The sequence below is a fragment of the Canis aureus genome, chromosome 12 (genome assembly GCF_053574225.1).
Source record: "Canis aureus isolate CA01 chromosome 12, VMU_Caureus_v.1.0, whole genome shotgun sequence".
Lineage (NCBI taxonomy): Eukaryota > Metazoa > Chordata > Mammalia > Carnivora > Canidae > Canis > Canis aureus.
Window position 1 is genome coordinate 10,259,636 of NC_135622.1, and position 14,771 is coordinate 10,274,406.

The 14,771-nt window shown below is 42.7% G+C and overlaps 1 protein-coding gene across 2 annotated transcripts in view; it reads right to left on the minus strand.

Annotated features, from left to right (window-relative positions):
• TTF2 (transcription termination factor 2) overlaps positions 1-8,407 on the minus strand; it is a 39,804-nt gene extending 31,397 nt beyond the window's left edge. For both annotated transcript variants that reach the window (XR_013348968.1, XM_077842703.1), the window contains exons 1-3: positions 8,327-8,407; positions 8,145-8,247; positions 5,714-5,800 (exon numbers count right to left, since the gene is read on the minus strand). Coding sequence is in view for 1 of the 2 variants with exons in the window: in XM_077842703.1 (XP_077698829.1) it covers positions 5,714-5,800; positions 8,145-8,247; positions 8,327-8,354 (218 nt within the window). In the remaining variant the exon portion in view is untranslated. The remainder of the gene's footprint in view (positions 1-5,713; positions 5,801-8,144; positions 8,248-8,326) is intronic.
• Positions 8,408-14,771: the final 6,364 nt, after the last annotated feature.

Sequence of the window (14,771 nt, forward strand, 5' to 3'; positions counted from 1 at the left end):
ATCCAAATTTTAAAGGTCATTCAAGGTCAAGCTCATGTCTCAATTCCTACACTTTCTCAGTAACTTGCACCAGCATTAACCCCTTACTGTAGGCCTTACTGTATCATAAAAACGCCTGCATTTGAACACATGCAATTTAGTGCTAATACATGCAGATCATGCTGGGCACCAGCCTTTGTGTGCCTGACTCTGATGTCAGTGGTGTCAAAGGCCCTGAGGAGTGCAGGTTCACTTCTTGTTATATGCTCCAGCACTAGAAAAGCACAAGGCTGGATTTCTACCTCATTCTTTGTCGTTAAAACTCAAGATGGAACAAAAATGTAAATGTAAAAAAGGAAACTATAAATGTTCTGGGGAGAAAAGAGAGATGAATGGTTTTTTGTTTTGTTTTGTTACCCTAAAGGGAAGAAGGCTTTCCTATGTGTGACCTAAAGTCCTGCAGCTGAGAGGTAAAGGATTTAGTAAATCTGACCACATAAAGGTTGTAAACTTCCAGTTGTGGGAGACACCTACACCCCACGTGAGTGATGTGCCACGGCAGCTGCAGCCCGCAGCACAATGCGTGATACTCTATGGTATAAAAGCCCTACAAGATGTACTAGCTTTATTGGGAGGGTTCTTCATGAGGTAGTAGGACTTGGGGTGCTTCTGCACAGGCCTGGCTTATACCCAAATTCCTGTCGATCATCTGCCCAGAAAATCATCACTGAGCTATATCACACTGCACGCCAATTTTAGCCAAAAACCAACCACACAAGAAATCTGCTAGACATGCAAAGATTCCAGGGTTATTAAAAATAAAATATTTTGAACATCCCACAACCACCAGTTATATAAAGAACTAAAACTTGTTTTATCTAGTTACAAGATAAAACAGTACTTCTATCCATTTTGATTCTACAGCCTTGAAAGGTTGAAAAACAAAGGGGGGCAGGATAGGACAGGAGGGGAGGAAACAAGAACTCTTGCCTCATTTGAGTGGAGGAAAGAATTCTTCCTTAAGGTTGGTTTACTGAGTGGCTGTCTCTTTATTGTCCCTAAACAGAGAGCCAAGGCTGAAGGACCAAATGCTGGTGAGTGGTGCCATCTGGGGTTTAGGTTTGAGAACTGCACACAATGCGCCCACACACCAAGGTAAGAAAAATGGGCATCTTAGCCTCACCTGGGCTTACACTCCCCCCTCCCCCATTACTCTGCTGCACCTGGCTCCTAGTTGGGTTAAGCTTTAAACATACTGGAATTAAAAATCAAAGATGTAGAGTACTGGGCAGCCCCGGTGGCTCAGCGTTTGGCCCAGGGCGTGATCCTGGAGACCCGGGATCCAGTCCCACACTGGGTTCCCTGCATAGAGCCTGCTTCTCCCTCTGCCTGTGTCTCTGCCTCTCTGTCTCTCTGTGTGTCTCTCATGAATGAATAAATTAAAATCTTAAAAAAAAAAAAATGTAGAGTACTTTAAGTTCAGTTTACAGGAGGAAATGTTGTATTCCCTCCAGACAACAGGGGTTCTGGTTAAATGCCCTGTCTGTTAAGAAAGTCATCCACCAGCTTACCTAATTCTATTCAAATTTCCAGCCTGTGCTACCTATCAGGGTACTTGTTTTTAATTTATTGTGTGTTGTATAGCTGTATTTTATTTGTCTTAAAGCAACTTTTTAAATTTTTTATTTACTTTTTCATGAGAGAGAGAGAGAGAGAGAGAGAGAGAAGCAGAGACAGAGGGAGAAGCAGGCTCCAAGCAGGGAGCCCCCTACATGGGACTTGATCCTGGGTCTCCAGGATCACGCTCTGAGCTGAAGGCGGCGCTAAACTGCTGAGTCACCTGGGCTGCCCCTAAAGCAACTTTTAAAACTTCCAGTAAGTACCTCCTAGTGATAATGTTCTAGACTCAGGCTAAGAGAAAAACATTTGCATACTTTACTTTTCCATTTTATTTTTTTTAGAGGGGGACAGAAGAGAGGGAAAGAGAATCTTAAGTAGGCTCCATGTCTGGGAAAAGCTCAAGGTGGGGCTCAATCTCACAACCCTGAGATCACAACCTGAGCCAAAATCAAGTCAGATGCTTAACTGACCCAGCTACCCAGGCACCCCTTTACTTTTCTATTTTAAAATAATTATCAACTCTCAGCCTCATCTCCCTAGTATGAAGAATGTTCATGGTAAGTTCTCAAAATTCCATCTTCAGCTTAGACCTTTCTTTGGAGCTGCACTCCCTTTACTAGCTGGTTTCAAATACACGTAAGACATGATTGGTTCAAAGGTGTCTGTGCTGGCCACACATCCCAACCCTCTGACGATGTTACTTTTCCTTCCTTATCTTGCTTAATGGTAAAATCATCACCCATAAATCCCAACCTAACAACCATCTATGGAGCACTGACAGTGAGCCAAACACCAGACCACTGGCATCACACCCATGACCTCGCTGAATCCTCACAACCCAGGGAACACAGGACTACCAGGATCACTATTCTGACAAGAAAATGAGGGAGGAAGGTACATGCTTAAATGCCCTACCAAAAAACTGCCTTATTGATTTTTCCTTCCACACTCTAAATGCACCCAACTCCACTGTCAATGCCTCAATCCAAGCACACCTTTCACTTAGAGACTAAAATGGATGTATCTAGAATCGGCTAGACCGAGCAAGGTATGCATCCCAGCAATGTGACTCCACAACTGTGGGACCTGATTCCTCTCCTAACCTCTCAAAATGTCAGGTGCCTCATCTACCTATCACAGAAGAGTGATATGGCAGTGAGCAATACGGACTGTGCCATTTACTAGACATTTAATAGCACTTCTGTATTAGCAGTCTCCTTGCCTCTACCATCTTCCTAACTAATGCTCTTCAGAGCTCCTCTTTTATTAATGTAAATTGGACCAAAAATCCTTCAGTGGCTTCCTACAACCTAGAAGTCTTCCTGTATGGTAGAGAGCCCCCAGCAGTTTGTAAATGATTTTAGGTGTCAGGATATCCTATCTTCATGCTCTAGAGGCTTATCAGCCCCACTCACTAGCAAAAAAACAGTCAAAAAGTGAAAAACTTCAGGGTACCTGGGTTGCTCAGGTGGTTAAGCATCCAACTCTTGGTTTAGGCTCAGGTCATGATCTCAGGGTTGTGAGATTGAGCCCTGCATGGTGCTCTGTGCTCAGCAGAGTCTGCTTGAAGATTCTCTCACTCTGCCCCTACCTCCCTCAGATAAACAAATACATCTTTTTTAAAAAAAGTGAACAATTTAAAAATTCCATTTACAATAGCACCAAAAACGGTAACACTCTGTGAGGACTAAATTTAACCAAAAAGGTACAGTACTCTATAATGAAAACTATTCAACAATGCTGGAAAAGATTTTTAAAGCCATAAATACATCATGCTCATAGACTAGAAAATTAACATTAATGTCAGTTCTTCCCAAAAGGATCTATACAGACTCGGTATAATACTAACAAGGTTTTTCTAAGGGAATTTAGAAGTTGAAGCTACATTTTATATGCAGATGACTTAGAAGAGCCAATCTTAAAAAAGAAGAATGTTGGAAGACTCACACTATCTTATCTGATTGTGTAAGGATAGGCAAGTAGACCAACAGAACAGGTTAGCAAGTTCAAAAATAGATTCATAACATGGCAGTAACTGATTTTTTACAAAGTGCCAAGCATTTCCATGGGGAAAGGAAAGTCTTCCAAAATGGTGGTAAGACAACTGAAAAATATTCATTCAGTAATAAAAGGAAAAATAAATGAACTATTCCTATCTCATAAGATAACCAAAATTAATCTGAAGTAGACCACAGACTAAAAAGCCACTAAGAAGGAAAAAAAAAAAAAAAAAAACAATCAAACTATAAAACCTCCAGAAGAAATCCTTGGAGAAATCTGTGATCTTGGAGCAGGCAGAGAGAAAAACATAAAGCTACAAAGGATAAAAAAAAAAAAACAACAAAAAAAAAACGATAAACTGGACTTTATAAAAATTAAAACTGCTTTTCAAAAGAGAGTTAAGAAATTGAAAAACAAAGACTTGGAGAAAATACACATTATATATGTATTTGCCAAAGAACTTGTATAGTGAATATATAAAGAACTCTTTCTATTCAATAATAAAAAAACAACACAATTTTTAAGATAGGCAAAAACCTACCAAAGTTACATTTTAGGATTCCATTTATGTCACATTTCTGAAATGGCAAATTTCAGAAATGGAGATCAGATCTCTGGTTGCCAGAGATGAGGTGGAGGGAGTGGGAAGCACGGTGGAAGAATCCAGTGATGGAACTGTTCCTTATCTTGATTGTGCTGGTGCATACAAAAAACTACACATGATGAACTGTATAGAACTAAATCCGTACACACACACACACACACACACACAAATTAGTACAAGGAAAATTAATCTCACAAATAAGATCAGTGGACTGAATCAATATCCTAATTATAATATTATATACTTTTTATATACATTTTGCAAAATGTTACTGTTAGGTAAAGTCTACTGGAGTTCTGTTTGAACTATTTCTTATAAATGCATGAGAATCTACAATTACCTCAATAAAATGTTCAATTAAAAAAAAGGGCAAAGGATTTAAACAGATTTAAACTTCACCAAAGAAGATAACACGGGTGACAAATAGGGACAAGAAACTGTGATATTCACAAAATGGAAGTCAACTCAGTGGTAAAGAATTACTGATACACACTATCATATGGATGAATTTCATGGATACTGTTACATAAAAGAAGCCAGATACAAAAGGATAAATAAAAATAGTGACTGCCTGTGGTAGAAGGGAAAGATTAACTAGAAAGGGGTCAAATGGCACTTAATGAGGTAACACTCTATATTTTGACTGAGGCTTGGTTATAAGAATGGTTATATCAATTTCTCAAACGTGACTGTTGAACACTTAAATTCTCTGCCATCTTACTGTATCCATACCTCAATTAAGAAAAATAGCAGTATGGGCAATATTCAGGTATGTAAAAATGGTGAAGATGATAGTTAAATGGCAATATTAGGGGAGAGGTAAGGGGATTGACCTAGAATATATATACTGAGCTGCATAGAATATCATATAACGACCATCAAAAATGGCCCCTGCCTTCCTAGCCAGCCTTAATCTTCTGAAATCTCTACTCAAACACACGCTAAATTATTACCAAACCAAAGGCTTGTGATTCCTGGTCACTTCATAACTCTAAACCCTATGCAGGGTATGGATCTGTTAAAAATGACCTCTTTCTTAACCCTAGTGAATTCCTTCTTATCTTTCAATACTCATGACAAATATCACCTGCTACCTACATAGATTTCCCTGCCTTACCTGAGTTTTCATAAAAAAAGGGAAACTAACATTTATTGAGTGCTTAACATACTTTAGACATTTTTAGACTTATTTCTTCATCCTATTACTAGAAAAATTGACAAGTCACTGCAAGTTAATGACTGCTGGTGGGCTGATGTTATTGGCTACTTAAGAGCTGGAGACTGAAGAAGGAAGAACAGTTGATCTGGAAATTAATCAGATTCTCAGATCAACCAGCTACTTAGCAGTGAGGGAGCAAGGGCTCAGATGACATTCAATACAGACAGAAATACTCTTTGTTAACAATGATTTTTTACAGAATACTCAATCCTAGGAAAACACACCTGGCTGTAACTCTTCCAGGTAAAGAAAGAAGTAAATACATTTAGATGTTCCTTTTGGACACTTACCTATACTCTTCTTTGCCTGGGGGTAGAAGCAAACCCTGAAGCCCTACCACACAGTCCTCATGCAACAAACAATGAGAAACAGGAATACTAGAGGGAGGGGAAAAAGAAATTTTGCTTTAGTAAACAACAGAAATTAACGTTCCAAAATTAAATCCAGACTCTGGGTTTTATTATTATTTTATTTATTTATTAAACTGTGAGAGAGAGAGCGCGCGCGCATGTGCACATGGGGTGGGGGGCAGGGGGCACATAGTGGGAGGAAAAGAATCTCCAGCATATTCCACACCTAGTATGGAGCCTGACCCAGGGCTTGATCGTACCACCCTAAGATCATGACCTGAGCTGAAACTAAGAGTCCACCCAGGCGTCCCTGAACTATGGGTTTTAAACATAATAGTGCATATATGACTTCCACTGGGTTTGTAAATCCCAAACATTGTTAGGTCTATGTACATTCCTCTGGGGAAAAGGTCTGGAGCTTTCATTTTTTTTCCACTCCCCCAAAGACAGGATGACAGAGATACATCTTTTTCCTGATGACTCAAAAGCTCAAAACTATCCTGTGTTCTACAATCTCTATGTTGCAAACCCCCCACCCAGGAACAGCTGAAATACGTAAGACTGGCTGCAAACTTTCCCTAGGTTTTTTCCATCATCCCTTTTCCTACAATCTGTTCAGAAGCAGGCTCTCCTAACCTGCCTCATGCCTGGCATGTTTTTTAACTCCTCATTTCCCAACTTATTATAAGAGAACGTATGTGTAACATTTGAGGATACAGAGTTTTGAGTGAAGGCCTAAAGTACTTTCATATGACCTATGGCACTTGTTTCTTCCTTTGTCTTGCTTATATTGACCAAATAGGTCAAGGTTATCAAATAACTGTCATCAAGTCAAATATTATGTTGTACTACTTTGGCAGCAGGGCCTTTGTATACATGGTACTATATATAAAAGTTTGTCTTTTTTTTTTTTTTTTAAGATTTTATTTTTAATCTCTACACCCGAAGTGGGGCTCGAACTCACAACCCTGAGATGGAGAGCTGCATGTTCCACCAACTGAGCCATCAAGGTGCCCCAAAGGTATGTTTCTTTTAACGTAAAACTGAGTCTTAAGCTACCATTAATGCTTAATTCCTACAAATATGAACATGCTTCCATGTTTCACGAAACTTGAGCTAGGTACAGAACCTAAGAAACTCAGTTTAGAAATCAGAAATAAATAGTAAACCCTGAGAACTTATCCAGCTTGTCCCTTCTATCTAAGATTTGACATTGCTTTTCTCAAAATTGTTTCGGATTTAACCAAGCTGGAGCCCGGTAATTTCTCTCGAATAAAACAACTTATTAGAAGGCTAAGAATGCGTTTTCTCTAAAAATTTATTTGCCAAAACTGAAAAAACATACAAATTCCTTCACTTAGTTTCAAAGCAAATCATGTAACGGAAACACAATGTACATGTCAAAAAATACTTTATTTTCTAGTTTTCTAGTATTGGTATCTACTTTGTGCCTTACATCCGATGGAGAAAGCTTATGTTTCTCTACCCAATTCAGAGAGCAGGAAAAATGTTTCATGTGACAGTTTAAAAATTCACCTTATTAACACTTTTATGAGAATAGTATTAACTATTCTAATAGTTAATATATATAATTAACTATTCTAATAGTATTAACTTTTCTCACTTTAAGAAGATGCTTAACGTTTCTGGGTCTCCGCTTCCAGTTTTGTAAAACCAGAATGCTGAATCAGATACCTGATTGTCCTTGAGCAGTTAGCTTGTTTCTTTGGATTATCAATCTCACCCCTTAAATGAGAGAACCTTTTTTTTTTTTTTTTCCTTGTTTTCCTGAGAGAGCGCGCACCTGAGGGCACACCTGTGGGGAGCAGCGGGAGAGGAGAGAGAGAATCCCAAGCAGGCTGCATGCCCAGCACAAGCAGCATGCAGGGCAGGGCTCAATCTCACAACCCTGAGATCAAGAGCCGCATGCTTAACTGGCTGAGCCCCCAGGTGACCCCAGAGAATCCCATTCCAGAAGGCAGCTGATAATCTGACCTGGCCTGAAAGTAGCGCAAAACAGAGACCAATCCCTGTGTACTAGGCCTGCAAGCTGCCACTCGGCAGGGAGACGCAACACCCCAGCAGAGGCCTGACAAGTGCAAGGAAACCCAGAGCTGGAAAGGACCGCGAGGTTCCCGAGGCAGGCGACCCTCCCTCCGTTTCACAGGCGGGGGAATGGAGGCCAGAGACGGGGACAAGCTGCCCAGGGCCACACAGCAAGCAGGCAGGTGCGCCTCCCGAACGGACCACGCCGCCCTGGGATCCAACTACTTGGAGGCCCTGGCTGCACAGCCCAGGTCCCCACCTCCCCCAGGGCCTGCGGCGCCGGGCGGAGGGGCCGGGCGGGCGGGAGGCCCAGCCCGAGACTTACGCGGCTGCCAGCACGAAGCGGCAGGCGTCGGCCGGGCACACGTAGAAGCTCTTGCCTTTATTCGGGCCATCGCGGACGCCGGTCTTGAGAAGGCAGGCGACCCCTAAGGAGAGCAAGGCGACCACGGTTACGCCGCGCTAGGCTGGCACACCCCGGGGAGCCTCCGAGGACCCCGACCTCACCGTGCTCGGGGCACTCCACCGCTTCCATGCGCGCTTCGGCCTCCCCCGCCGCGGAGCCCCGCCCCAACGCCTGCTTCCGCCTTTGACTCCGCCCTCCCCGCGCAGGAGCCAATCAGCATCCGCCTTCTGCAGGCTCGACGCCCCCATAAGCCACCGCGCGGGCCTCGCTCCGCCGCCTCCGCGGGAAGCGCCGGGTTTAAACGCGGGGCGTGGCTGAGGCCGGCGGGACCTCTCGGAGGGCGGCGGGGCTGCTCGGGAGGGGGGCCGGGGGAGGCCGGGTCTGTAGTGGAGCCCGAGGGGCGCCCCTAGAGGGAGCGCGCGTCCGGGAAGGCGCCCGGAGCTTGGCGGTGCTGTCGGAGCCGGAGCCGGAGCCGGAGCCGGAGCCGGGGCGTGAGCTGGGTCCCTGGGGAGGGGAGGGGAGGGGAGGGGAGGGGCGGGGCTGTGCCGGTGCAGGCGGGGGCTCCCGGGCGCGCCCCTGGGAGCTGCGCGGTGAGCCCAGAAGCCTGGGGGCGAGCAGGCAAGAAGAGTAATGCAGGGGACCCCCCGCCCCCCCCCCCCCGCAGCTTTCGGCTCCGCAGAGTCCTCGCACATCCTCGTCTCTGGACTCCGCCTGCCGAGATGGGCAGCGTTACGGGGGGGGGGGGGGGGGCCGAGGTCCGGAGAAATAGGAGTGACTCAGCCAAGGTCACGGAATTAGTGGGCGCCCCGTGGACCGACGGGTGCCCGGGGGGCCGCGCACCTGCTGCTTTGCGAGCGCCGACTGTTCCCCAGGCCCCCTTCGTGCAGCAGCCCTGGCTCACGAAGGCTGAAATTAAAAAGAAAGGGGGTCGTATTTGAAATGGCGATCAGAGCTATTCGCAAAAAGAGAGGAGCAGGAATCAGAGATGTATTGCAATAGAGATGGATTCATATCACAGCTCTTGAGGACCATATGCCCGGACATATGGTGTGGCACGTGCAGCGGTTCTTATGGGACAGTAGGACAGGAAATCTGTGATGCCTAGGAAAGCCGGGTTATATGATAAATGTGAAGGGGAGGATGGGAGGCAGGGGCTTCACAGCAGGGGAGACAAACGTGAGGTATCATTATTAATTAAAGAAGTTCTTAAACTTACTAAATAGCTTTTTGTTTGCCCAGTGTGAACGAGGCGCCAGAGAAATATAAAATCCATTGATTCACAGCACAAAGTTTGAAACAATTATTCTAACCACAAGGAACTTAGTATGCGAAGGAGGCTGGATTAGCACGCGTTGAACACTTAAATAACAAACAGTATTTAAATGTCAAGATAAGTGGAGTTAGTCAACTCTGTAAGGGAGGCTAGATATAAAGATGTTTTTGGACCCAAAGTTTTGGACCCTAGTTTATGATGGGGGAACAGGGCTAGCTAGCTGAGGACAGAGCACAGCGGAAATCTCACAAACGCCCCCCCACCCAGGATCGGATACCTGTGACTTTCTTCTGGAAGTTTCCAATTAATGTTGGTGCCTTGCGAGAGGGAAAAGCAATCTTTAACTTGACAATGGCAAGGCCTCCAGTATCTTGTAGGTCCTCCATAGTGTATGAAAATCCTTTTGGAATCTCCCTTTTGCTTACATCCCCCAACTCCTAGGTATATAATCAGCCACCCACCTCTCACAGGCCGGGGGCAGCAGCTCTTCCTGCCTACCCCCCCCCCCCACACACACCCACACCTCCGGCCCTGGGTCCTGTCCCCATGCTTTAATAAAACTACCACTTTGCACCAAAGACGTCTGAAGAATTCTTCCTTGGTTCTTGGCTCCAGACCTCACCTATACATAACCACCTGTCTGAAACACCTATAAACTTAGAGATAAGGCAAGAACAAAAAAACAAATAAGTAGAGGCATTTTTATTATACCCAGATTATAATTCTTGCATTGAGAGATTTTTGTGTACATATCTAAGAGGTGCTATATTGGGGAAAGTAGGCTGAAGTACTGGATCTGCAGGATGAGGACCATGGTAATTTATTTCTTGAATAAATAAGCCTTTTGAAACAGATAAGGCAGCATCATGGCCTCTTAAATATCCTATTAAAGAAGAAGCTCTTCCTCTGCAGGATCTAAGGCAGTGTCTCAGGTCCAACCCCACTTAAGTGTGCAGCCAAATTACAGAAAGGGAGGATATTTCTTCCATAAATTTGGGATATGCCAGATCAAAATGTTCAAGCTCCAGGCGGTTTATCCCACCTACCCATATTTATAAGAGTGAGAAAACAAATAAGGGTGTCCTTGGGTGAAAGGTGGCCATAATATTGGCATAGACTGTAATGAATTACATAATATACACTTTCTGAAATATACAAATACGTTAGCGTATGTGTATTAACTTTTATTCTTAATTTATATGCTTAATTTATATTCTAATTAGTTTGCAGACCCCTGGAGAGAATGTGTTTCATTGACCTCTATTTTGAGTAAATTTGAGAGTTTTAGTTTGTTTCCTCTTAATGCTTGATTTATTCAAAAGGAATGCCTAGACCAGTTTCTAGAGCTAGACGGTTTAAATCCGCAGGTCAATGATCTAGTAAATTCTTTCCCTGTGGGGATGGTCAAATGCAAAGTACATGATGCAATTGTTCTAAAACTGAATTGTGTTAATGGCTGCATAACTGTGTACATTTACTGAGACTCAAGACAATTATATGTGTTAGGGAATTCTATGGTATCTAAATTATCCCTCAATAAAGCTGTTAAAAACAAACAAAAAGCTTAATGTATAAGTAATGCCAAAACATCTGTCTGGAAAATAAAAGCTAAGATCATTTCGATATTTTGATATCCTAAGGAAACATAAAGGGAGAAGAAGTAAAATAGTAGAAACTTGTTACTTTCAGATAGCGCGGCTTCTTATGCAGACTGGTTCTCTGATCTATGGAATAAAATTTCAAGTGATGCAAACACTCATCTGAATTCCTGGGAAAATTCCGTTTCCTCTCGTCAGCATTGTGCTGCCTGGCTGATGTTAAACACATCAGGGACCTGTGAGATGCTGGCAATGGGAGGCTCAGCCAGAACAGTCACCCCTTGACGTCCTTGTCACTCTCTGTAACGTTTAAAAATAATCAGTGAGGGGTGCCGGGAGGGGGGGGGGGCTCAGTGGCTTCGACTCAGGTTATAGATCTCAGGGTCCTGGGATGGAGTCCTGAATCCCATGTCCTCGGGCTCCCTGCTCAGCGGAGAATCTGCTTCTCCCTTTCCCTCTGCTTCCTCCCCTGCTCACACTCTGTCTCTCTCTCAAATAAATAGATACAATCTTAAATAATCAATGATTCCAAATTATTTGTTTTTTTTTATTCCAAGTTATTTGTAAAATTCTAGTTTCTGTGCAGTCTTTGGCTTTACTCATTATTTTAACAATTAAATTGTTCAGATGTGTTTTTCCAATTCTAAGAAACATATTTTATTTTCTAAACTTATATCTTTCTGGGTTTTTACTTATTGTTTTGGAGGTGGAGTGGGGAGAAGTAACTACTTTGAAATGTCAAAGGATTTTGACAAAGGATTTTGACCAGGAGGCACATGATTACTGGAGGAAACTATCACAGCCTATGCTTTCTGAAGTGTATTCTGAGATAAGTGCTTTTACATGGATTTTCACACTTGGTTCTCGAACCCACCTTGGCAGTGGGTATTCCTTTATCCTCATTTTGAAGAGTAGGATACCAAAGTTGAGAGTAGTTAGGAACTTACCCCAATGCCATGCTCCTGCCATCTCACAGAGCCTCTACTTGAACTTTGGGACCAGATAGGGCCCACAGATTAATCTTGTTCGGGCTCAAAGTCACAAAGCTGACACCAGGCAGATTGGGGGCTGGAAGCTATTTTCTGAGATTCCCAATCCAGTTCTTGCCACTACAGTATTTTTATGAAGCAAAAATTATTCAGTGATTCATTCAGATATTTAACCTACACATAGCCAAGCATTCAGGTATTTGTGGTATGCAGACAAGGCTCAACAAATCCAAGATTAAAAAAAGCAAACCAAGTTGTGCCATTTTATAAATGATCACAAGGTGGCAGCACATGAACATGAAAAAAACAAACACGAGCCCGCAGTTTCATTCTTTTTGTTTCAGGATCCGTAATGGTAACAATTTCTTTTCATATTGTGCCTTTCAAATATATGACCATTTTAAACTCATCCTTTGACAAAGACACAGTCAGGATGATATTATGTTAAGCCCAGAGACTTTACAAGTAGGTCCCAAATTTCCCTGGTCTTCAAATATTGTTCCCCACATGGTTCAAAGCACCCCTTCTTCATCTACCTTTTTTTTTTTTTTTTTTGGTAAGGGTACAATTCAGTATTTTTTAAATAAACGTATAAAGTTGTGCAATCATCACCATAATCTAGCTTTAGGACGTCTCTATCACCCCAGAACTTCTCTCAAACCTGTGTATAATAATACTAATATCCCCAGTGCCAAGCGACCACTTATCTGTCTTAATAAATTTGCCTTTTCTGGACATTTCATGTAAATGGAATAGACAGCATGTAATCTACAGCCTCTATCTTCATGTGGCAAGATGCTTTTGAGGTCCCTTCATTTTGTAGCATGTATCCATCTTTTATCCTTTTTATTGCACTAGAGGGGAGAGTATTCCAACGTATTCATTCATCAGCTGATAAACGTTTGAGTTGTTTTCCCTTTGGCGTTATGAGGAATGATGTTGTTATGAACATTAACAAGTGTTTGTATGGATATTTGTTTTCATTCCTCTCAGGTACACACCTATGAGTAGAATTTCTGGTTGTGTAGTAAATTTAGGTTTCACTTTTTAAGAAATTGCCAGACTGTTTTCCAAAGTGGCTGAACCATTTTATTTTTTTAGAAGCCAGGATCTGAAGGTTCCAGCCCCTGCACATCCTCACCAACACTTGTTATTGTCTGCTTTTTTTTTTTTTTTTTTTTTTTTTTTTTATGATAGTCACTCTCCTACTTGTGAAGTGGTTTCTCCTTTGGGTTTTAATTTGAATTTCCTAATGAATTTTGATGTTGAGCTCCTTTTCATGTGCTTATTAGCCATCACCTTCCTCTTTTTCGATTTTTTTTAAGATTTTATTTATTTATTAATGAGAGACACAAAGAGAGGCAGAGACACAGGCAGAAGGAGAAGCAGGCTCCTTGCGGGGAGCCATATGTGGGACTCAATCCCAGGACCCTGGGATCAGGCCCTGAGTCGAAGGCAGACGCTCAAGGAGTGAGCCACCCAGGTGCCCCTTTTCAATGGTTTTGAAAGGCTTTTCCTTTGTTCCTTTCCTTTGAATGGAACTTCAACTAAAACTTAAGTAAAAATGACATCAATTGTTATTAATCCAAGGAGATCAAAGAAAGAGTAATGGTTTGTATAACGTTAAGTAACAAACTTGTATACATACTATGATCCGGGTCACGTGAAAAATATTTAACTACCAAAGTATTAACTTTTTTTTAGAGAGAGGAGAACCCCTCAGTGTGTGGGATGCCTGGAGGGGCAGAGGGAGAGGGAGAGAGAGAATCTTAAGCAGGCTCCATGGGGCTAGCCCAGGATTACATGAGAGGCTCCATACAGGGCTTGAAGTGGGGTGAGGGGGGCCAGTGCTGGATCTCGGGACCTTGAGATCATGACCTGAGCCAAAACCAAGGGTCAGATGCTTAACCGACTGAGCCACCCAGGTGCCCCACAAGAAACTATTAACTTCTAAGACTAATACACTGTTGAGTTCCATTCCTATGGCTCTGAGAGGTTGGGTTGGGAGATGGGTGCAATTCTTACTTTGTGCAACTCACATGTGTTACTCCTTTGATTGAAAAAAAAAATCCAGATGTCTTTACATTAAGAGCAGATGCATAAGAAAAAATAAGGAAGGAATGACCCAAACAATAATCATGCTTATTTAAGATGGCAGGATTATTGGCAGCTCTTTTCTTTTTTTCCCCATTTTTCTGTACAGTGTGCAATGCTGCTAGCCTGTTGGTGGAAAAACAGCTGGAGAACCCATATCTCCACACCTCTACCACAGCACCTCTTAAACTCCTTCACTTCTTGGGGGATCTCTGGGTGGCTCAGTGGTTTAGCGCCTGCCTTCAGCCCAGGGCATGATCCTGGGATCCTAGGATCGAGTCCCATGTCAGGCTCCCTGCCTGGGGCCTGCTTCTCCCTCTGCTTGTGTCTCTGCCTCTCTCTCTCTCCGTGTCTCTCATGAATAAATAAATACAACCTTTAAAATAAAATAACATAAACTCCTTCGCTTCTCAATCCAGCTATTTAACCCTGATCTTCCTATCATTCATTCTTCCTTTTATTTTCTTTTTTCCTCCTGTCCACTTTTTGGTATGTCATTCCAAACCTTATAGCAAGAATACCTTTTCCCCTTTTTTCCTTAATTCTATACTAGTTATTTTGCTTAATTCTGACCTTATCGTCTACCCAAATT